This window comes from Lotus japonicus, chromosome 2 (assembly GCF_012489685.1).
Source record: "Lotus japonicus ecotype B-129 chromosome 2, LjGifu_v1.2".
NCBI classification, from domain to species: Eukaryota; Viridiplantae; Streptophyta; class Magnoliopsida; order Fabales; family Fabaceae; genus Lotus; species Lotus japonicus.
In genome coordinates this window covers 37,829,578-37,838,588 of record NC_080042.1, presented here as the reverse complement: position 1 = coordinate 37,838,588, position 9,011 = coordinate 37,829,578, and the positions used below count along the sequence as shown (strand labels likewise).

The 9,011-nt window shown below is 40.3% G+C and overlaps 1 protein-coding gene across 1 annotated transcript; it reads left to right on the top strand.

Moving 5' to 3' along the window:
* Window positions 1-1,340: 1,340 nt before the first annotated feature.
* Window positions 1,341-6,066, top strand: LOC130735376 (uncharacterized). Its single transcript, XM_057587399.1, has 6 exons — window positions 1,341-2,622; window positions 2,998-3,248; window positions 3,696-4,333; window positions 4,460-5,236; window positions 5,393-5,514; window positions 5,572-6,066. Exons 1-6 carry the CDS (start codon window positions 1,368-1,370, stop codon window positions 5,820-5,822), a joined length of 3,294 nt encoding a protein of 1,097 aa, XP_057443382.1. The 5' UTR covers window positions 1,341-1,367; the 3' UTR covers window positions 5,823-6,066.
* The last annotated feature ends 2,945 nt before the right edge of the window (window positions 6,067-9,011 follow it).

Here is a 9,011-nt window from a genome sequence, read left to right as displayed (position 1 = left end):
TTGAATGTGTTTGAATTTCAATAAGTTCTGAATGGAGGAGTTACATCAGCAAAGTCAAAGGTTTGAAGAGCTTTCAAAGCCAAGAATGGAGTTACAAAGAAAGGGAAATTAAGTTCATAAAGAGCATTGAATGCTATATTCCCTGGTCAGAATAACAATCAAGAAAGGGAGTTACATGAAGCAATCAGCCACTAAAAACACGTTCAGGGCTGAAGCATATCACTATCTTCCTCTTTTAATTTGTAACTCCTAGCCTAGGATTCTTCTAGAGAAATTACACCTCATCATTTTTTTGTAACTAGGCTGAATTTCCTTCTTCTTTATAAGGACCACTCCTTCAATGTAATAGACAGATTATGAATGAATTAGTATTTTATTTTCTGAGTGATTCAGATTTGTGAGAGTGATTCTCATAGTTCTTGAGTGATTCAAGAATTAGGCTTATCAAGGGTTTGTCACCACCTTTGTGTGAAGTCTTCATCTTCCATTTCACTAAAACTTCCCCCTCTTTTCTGTCCATTTCCCTTCCATCACGAAATTCTTCTTCTTCTTTCTCACATTTCAGAGTTCTCATCATCCAAGATCAATCCTAGACGATCCATTGCAGCCCTTGCATCAACTTGGGGCGTATCATTTGGTAATCAGAGCTCCGGTTCTAGGATTTTGGTTTCTTTTCTTATCTGGAATTCTGGTTAGCAACTCTTTGTCATTTCTTGTTACCTTGATTTTAGTTTTTGTTTCTTTTGGCTGAACCATTGCAAAAGTTAAGCCTTGTTAATTGTTCAGAATCAAAAACAAATTACAAAACGAAAATTCAAAAAAAAAAAAAACGAAAATTCAAAAAAAAAAATGGCTGAATGGTTCTTGTTTAATTAGCCAAATTCAATTGTTCAAGGTAATTTTGTTGCTAGCATTCCAATTTATTTTCTTCTTTCTGTTTGTTCTTGAATTCTTCTTTAGTCTCTAAATATTTGGAGTCCTTTCCATTTCTGTGGTGATTTGTCTTGTCTTCTTTTGTTTCATATTCTAAAGTCTATTCTAATCTGTGTGACTCTACACAAATTTGGTGGCATAATTCTTTGTGTGTCTTAACTTTGATTTACTCAAGAGATTGTGAGAATTTTTGAGTGGAAAAAGGCAAGAGTGCACATCATAGAAAAGCCAATTTGAGGGAAACACGAGAGAAGTGAGGTAAACACTAACATTTGTTTGTTCTACTTGAATCTTTTCATTTGTCAAAGATGTCAGGAGAAGAGGAGGAGCAACCAGCAGTGCGGCTCTCGACCATCGAAATGCGGGCTCTTACACAACATCTGGAAAACTTAATGAGGAGGCAAACTGAAGAGATCCACGAAAGGCTGGATCAAATGGAGAACCGGAACAATAGTGACAGTGAAGGCGGGAGGCCACGACGAATTCATGAAAATCCTAGACCTGCTCGGATTGAAGGAGTCAAATTCCAAATTCCTCCTTTTAAGGGAAAGAGTGATCCAGAGGCATACTTGGAGTGGGAACTCAAAATAGAGCATGTCTTTGCTTGCAACAACTATGAGGAGGACCAAAAGGTGAAACTTGCAGCTGCTCACTTTTCAGACTATGCTCTTGTTTGGTGGAATAAGTTTGCAAAAGAGAGATTGAGAAATGAGGAGCCAGCGGTGGAAACATGGGCTGAAATGAAACGAATCATGAGGAAAAGATATGTCCCTTCAAGCCATGCTAGGGATGTAAAATTTAAACTTCAAAAACTTACCCAAGGCAGCAAGAGTGTTGAGGAGTATTACAAAGAACTTGAGGTGCTTATGTTGCAAGCCAATCTTGAGGAGGATGAAGAGGTAACCATGATTCGATTTATTAATGGTTTATCTAATGATGTTAGAGATATTGTAGAACTTCAGGAATATGTAGACATGGAAGAATTGCTGCACAAGGCCACTAAAGTTGAGCAACAACTCAAAAGGAAAGGGCTTGCAAGGAAGAGTTCTACCAATTCCAATTCATCTTGGAGAGACAGAATGAAGAATGAAGGGCCGAGCACCCTTAGCAAACCAGCCACCAAACCACAAGCTTCAGCTTCTTCAAAACCTCTTGAACAACCATCCAAAAAGAGCAAAGAGGTCAAGTGCTTCAAATGCCAAGGTATGGGACATTATGCTTATGAATGTGCCTCCAAAAAGACCATGATTCTTAAGGATGATGGAGACTACACCAGTGAGTCCGAAGGAGAACAAAGTGAAGAAGAAGAGGAGGCAGCCATGAATGGTGAACTGTTGATGATCCGAAGAATGCTTGGTAGCCAACAAAAGCCAAAGAAAGAAAGCCAAAGAGAGAATATCTTTCACACAAGATGTTCTGTCAATGGGCAGATTTGCTTGATGATTGTTGATGGCGGAAGCTGTACTAATGTGGCTAGTGAAAGAATGGTGGAGAAGCTGAACCTGGTCACAAAACCACATCCTTGGCCATACAAACTTCAATGGCTCAGCCACTATGGAGAAATACAAGTAAGTAAGCAAGTTGAAGTTGACTTTTCCATTGGCAAATACAGGGATAAGGTTCTTTGTGATGTTGTTCCCATGGAGGCTAGTCACATACTGCTGGGAAGACCATGGCAATATGACACCAACTCTGATCATAATGGAAGCACCAACAAGATCTCATTCCAACATCATGGCCAGAAAATTACGCTCAAACCTTTGAGCCCTAGGGAGGTGCGTGAGGATCAAAAGAAAATGAGAGAAAAGATTGAACAAGAGAGAAAAGAAAAGAGTGAGACACTTGAGAGAAAGCAAAAAGAAAAGAGTGAAACACTTGAGAGAGAGCAAAAAGAAAAGAGTGAAATACTTGAGAGAAAAGAAATTTGTTTGATCAAAAAGAGAGAGGTGAAAAGGATGATAGCTTCAAAACAGATCCTATACTTGATGTTTTGCAAAAATCAGATTTTGAACACTAACACTTTTGAAAATTTTGAGCTGCCTTCTAGTGTTAAATCTCTTTTGCAGGATTATGAGGATGTGTTTCCAACAAGTGTTCCAAGTGGTCTACCACCACTGAGAGGAATTGAGCATCAAATTGATCTCATTCCGGGAGCTTCTTTGCCTAATAGGCCAGCATATAGAAGCAACCCACAAGAAACCACTGAAATTCAAAGACAAGTGGAAGAACTCTTGAACAAAGGGTGGGTAAGAAATAGCATGAGTCCTTGTGCTGTACCGGTGATTTTGGTACCAAAGAAAGATGGGACTTGGAGAATGTGCTCTGATTGTAGAGCCTTGAATAACATCACCATTAAGTATAGGCACCCTATTCCTAGACTTGATGATTTGCTTGATGAATTGCATGGAGCATGTTATTTTTCTAAAATTGATTTGAAAAGTGGTTACAATCAGATAAGGATTAAAGAAGGGGATGAATGGAAAACTGCTTTCAAAACTAAATATGGTTTGTATGAATGGTTGGTTATGCCTTTTGGTTTAACTAATGCACCTAGTACTTTTATGAGACTAATGAACCATGTTTTGAGGGAATTCATTGGGAAATTTGTGGTTGTGTACTTTGATGATATTTTGGTCTATAGCACTACTCTTGAGCTGCATGTTGAGCACTTAAGATCCGTCTTGAGTATGCTTAGAAAGGAACAATTGTTTGCCAATCTTGAGAAATGCACTTTTTGCACTGACCATGTTGTGTTTCTTGGTTTTGTTGTGAGTTCGAAAGGAGTGCAGGTTGATGAGGAAAAGATCAAAGCCATTCAAGAGTGGCCCACTCCTAAATCCGTGGGTGATGTAAGAAGTTTTCATGGCTTGGCCAGTTTCTACAGGAGGTTTGTAAAGGACTTTAGTACCTTGGCAGCACCCCTAAATGAAGTGGTGAAAAAGAATGTGGGTTTTCATTGGGGAAAGAATCAAGAAGAGGCCTTTGCTGCCCTAAAGCATAAGCTTACCCATGCACCTATACTTGCTTTACCTAACTTTGCTAAATCTTTTGAACTTGAATGTGATGCTTCAAATGTAGGTATTGGTGCTGTGTTGCTTCAAGAAGGCCACCCAATTGCTTATTTTAGTGAAAAGTTAAGCGGAGCTGCCCTTAACTATTCTACTTATGATAAGGAATTGTATGCTTTGGTGAGAGCTTTGAAGACTTGGCAGCATTATCTTTTGCCCAAGGAATTCGTGATTCATAGTGATCATGAGTCGCTGAAATACTTGAAGGGGCAAGGTAAGTTGAACAAAAGGCATGCCAAATGGGTTGAATTTTTGGAACAATTTCCCTATGTCATAAAACACAAAAAAGGGAAAAGTAACATTGTGGCTGATGCTTTATCCAGGAGACACGTGTTGCTTTCCATGTTAGAGACTAAATTGCTAGGACTTGAACATGTGAAAGAAATGTATGAAAAAGATGATAACTTTGCTGAAATTTTTGTGGCTTGTGAGAAAGTTTCTCAAAATGGATTTTATAGGCACAATGGATTTTTATTTAAGGAAAACAGGTTGTGTGTGCCTAAAAGTTCCATTAGAGAACTGCTTGTTAAAGAATCCCATGCTGGGGGATTAATGGGTCATTTTGGAGTCCAAAAGACTCTAGAAACTTTACAGGAACATTTCTATTGGCCCAAAATGAAACATGATGTGATCAAGTTTTGTGAACATTGCATTGTTTGCAAGAAGGCTAAGTCTAAGGTGATGCCACATGGTTTGTATACTTCTTTGCCAATCCCTGAATACCCTTGGGTTGACTTGTCTATGGACTTTGTTTTAGGCCTCCCTAGAACAAAGAATGGTAAGGATTCCATTTTTGTGGTTGTTGATAGGTTTTCAAAAATGGCTCACTTTATTCCTTGCAGGAAAGCTGATGATGCTTGTCACGTTGCTGATTTGTTCTTTAAAGAAGTTGTAAGACTTCATGGGATGCCTAGAAGCATAGTTAGTGATAGGGACACCAAGTTCCTAAGTCACTTCTGGAGGACTTTATGGGGGAAGTTAGGCACCAAACTTTTGTTCTCTACCACTTGCCACCCACAAACTGATGGGCAAACTGAGGTGGTTAATAGGACCCTAGGCACCTTGCTTAGGACTGTCCTTAAGGCCAATTTAAAGGCTTGGGAGGCGTGTTTGCCTCATGTTGAATTTGCTTACAATAGGGCTGTCCATAGCACTACCAATTGCTCTCCATTTGAAGTAGTGTATGGATTTAACCCTTTGACTCCTCTTGATTTGTTGCCTATGCCTAACATTTCTGTTTTCAAGCACAAGGAAGGACAGGGCAAAGCTGAATATGTCAAGAAGATGCATGAGCGTGTGAAGGCTCAAATTGAGAGAAAGAATGAGAGTTATGCTAGGCAAGCTAACAAGGGAAGAAAGGAGGTGGTGTTCCAACCCGGAGATTGGGTTTGGGTGCACATGAGGAAGGAAAGGTTTCCAGAACAAAGGAAATCCAAACTCCAACCTAGAGGGGATGGACCTTTTCAAGTGCTTGAGAGAATCAATAACAATGCCTACAAAATAGAGCTTCCAGGTGAGTATAACATCAGCTCAACCTTTAATGTCTCTGATTTATCTCTCTTTGATGCAGATGGCGGAGAATTTGATTTGAGGTCAAATCCTTTTCAAGAGGGAGGGAATGATGAGGACAAGGACAAGGACAAGGGTCATGGAGCACTAAAAGGACTTGGAGGACCAATGACAAGGGCTAGAGCTAAAAAGGCCAAAGAGACTCTTCAGCAAGTAGTGGCAACCATTCTTGAAGACAAAGTGGTAGAAGAGATGGAACCAAAAATCATGATGATCATTCAGGCCCAAGAAGAAGAGCCAGCCCACGCATAGGGGCTGCCATGTGATGTTCTGTTTTATTTTATTTCAATAAAAATGCAAAGGACCAATTGAATAAGTTGGATCCAAATGCATTATGTTGCTGAATTTTATTTTAGTGTGTTTAATCCACTTCAAGTGGTGTGTGTTTGCATGTGGCGCATGAAGGGCTTAAAGGAGGGATCCATTCCTTTCTTAAAACTCTTTGAATGTGTTTGAATTTCAATAAGTTCTGAATGGAGGAGTTACATCAGCAAAGTCAAAGGTTTGAAGAGCTTTCAAAGCCAAGAATGGAGTTACAAAGAAAGGGAAATTAAGTTCATAAAGAGCATTGAATGCTATATTCCCTGGTCAGAATAACAATCAAGAAAGGGAGTTACATGAAGCAATCAGCCACTAAAAACACGTTCAGGGCTGAAGCATATCACTATCTTCCTCTTTTAATTTGTAACTCCTAGCCTAGGATTCTTCTAGAGAAATTACACCTCATCATTTTTTTGTAACTAGGCTGAATTTCCTTCTTCTTTATAAGGACCACTCCTTCAATGTAATAGACAGATTATGAATGAATTAGTATTTTATTTTCTGAGTGATTCAGATTTGTGAGAGTGATTCTCATAGTTCTTGAGTGATTCAAGAATTAGGCTTATCAAGGGTTTGTCACCACCTTTGTGTGAAGTCTTCATCTTCCATTTCACTAAAACTTCCCCTCTTTTCTGTCCATTTCCCTTCCATCACGAAATTCTTCTTCTTCTTTCTCACATTTCAGAGTTCTCATCATCCAAGATCAATCCTAGACGATCCATTGCAGCCCTTGCATCAACTTGGGGCGTATCACCCACTGGAATCTCCTCTGAGGGATCCTCCTCCTCTGAAGATGACGGTGGCGGCGGTGCTCCTCCCAATCCTGGTCCGCAGTGAACGCCCGGTGGCAAGTGGAAGCTGATAGAGCATCGCCTCAACACTCCTGACCTCAAGAGTCCTCCACTATCCACATGGTCCTCCATGATACGCCCCGAATACGTCGCTCGATGGCTCGCGGGGTCAACCACCCACGACCCGGGGTCGTCCTGATCGATCATCTCATACCTAATCCCCCCCGAAGGGTGGACCATGGTGAACCAATCCGCAATATTCATCTGACAAAAGGCGTTGTCCGCCAAAACACACACAGAAGACGCGAGGGTCAACTCTAAAGAACTATGTAGATAATAAACCCAATAGGTACAAATAATAGATAGCCACTTAGGCTTATAACTAGAGATATCATTCCTAGGGTTGCATGTTCCACAAAATCATAACGACAATAATAACAATTAGCATGTTCCAAGTAAGTTTATCAAATAGCAACCACACTCATCAACTAAGTCAGTATGCATGTTGCGTGATATGTATGCAGGTTAACCCAGTCAACCAATATGCAATCCGGAACGGATGGACATCATCGGATCAGCCCTTCACCAGCCACGGTGGTGCCATTTCGGCCCGTGATGTCTCTTACTCCAACAGGGGTAGTCAGATCAGCAGTAAACCCGTAGGTCTGCCATTTCGGTCTGCTACAAGAGACGTCTACAAACGCTCTTTCACGGCATTCCGGGTCTTATGACCATTTTGGAAACCGACGAGGTCCAGAGTACGTCCTGTGTTAATACCTCATTAATGTTGCATGTATGCAAAATGATTAGTCAAACAACGTCTCCGACCTCACTCGACACGTCGCCACGTGTTCTAGGGAAGTTAAAGTCTCTAAAAGCTTACCCTAGGGTAAAGTCGATTCTGCGACCAAAAGACACACTTCATGACAACACATAGCTGCTCCAACAGCACCACAACACACGCTGCTCCAACAGCACAATAACACACGCTGCTCCAACAGCACAACCATAAACGCTGCTCCAACAGCACAACATCAAACGCTGCTCCAACAGCACAACGACAACATACTAAACACTTGGATCCGACGACACTCCTCGTTTTCCAAAATTAAGATTTCACTTCCAATGCCTTCCTTCGAGGTTGTTATCATTACTTAAAGATTTAGAGGTTATTTAAGGTCTTATGAGTTTTCTTTATAAAATAGATTCCATTTTGTCTTATCGCAAGTCTTATACATTTGCAGGATCTCCCAATCCCAAGTCGCTTCCAGAGGATGTCTCGATCCACTAAACAAAATCAAGGCCCGAACCTCGTTCGTCCTATCAAACTTTCCCAAAACTCTCAAAATAAAATCGGCATGACCTGCCCGCTATTCTCACCATTCAGAATCTCAGATTCCAGTACAGAGCATATTTAAATCATCACAATCAACAACATGTTATATATCAATAAATCACATCATAAACACTTAGCACTTAGCATATAAAGCATGCACCACACATCCTAGATTACCCACATAGCACATAGCATGTAAGTCAATCTTCAAAAACATTCAGTAGATGAATCATCTACATTGTCAGCCGAAGCCTCAGAAAACATTTTCAATCACACACAATCTCAGTGCATAAACAGTAAACAATGTCGAAACATCGACCCTAAGCATTAACTAGAGATTCAGTGAGAAGCCCTCACCTGAAAGTTCTCCAGAATGATCAACTAGTGCTTCCTCGCACTCAAAGTGTTGGTCCTCCGAGAAATCCTCAAAAGCACCTTTACAACAAAATCACAGAATACTATAAGAATCTATCGAAAACTAAGCTATCGATACTTACTAAGGTTACACGAAGTAATCTATACTCTAAGGTACGATAATCTAGCGCGAAAAGACAAGTTTTCGGAAAAGGAAATTTCTTCCTCCCCCTCTAATAGGCTCGGCCACTTTTCACAATTAAGGGGCTCGATTTTTCTTCGATCAAACTTGGTTCCTATGCTTTCATAAGCCGTAACTAAGGGTATTCTGAACTCGGAAAAATTATCGGATCAAAAACTGTCGCAAGGGTATTTTGGTCATGATTTTTAACTTAGGATTTTCAAAACTGAAATCCCAAAAATAAAATTTTGCAGGGACGTCACCAACGACGTTTATGACAACTAATCCTACTAGCACTAAGCTAAGGCGATAGTTTACAGCCTAAAGGTTGGAACTTTACTCAAAAACTACATAAATGGGTATTTTAGGCTAGAATTGATTCCGGCGGAATTCCGGCGACATAACGGAAAATCTAATCCGGCAGAAGTGATCTTGGGCACATATAGAAGAGGTTTAGA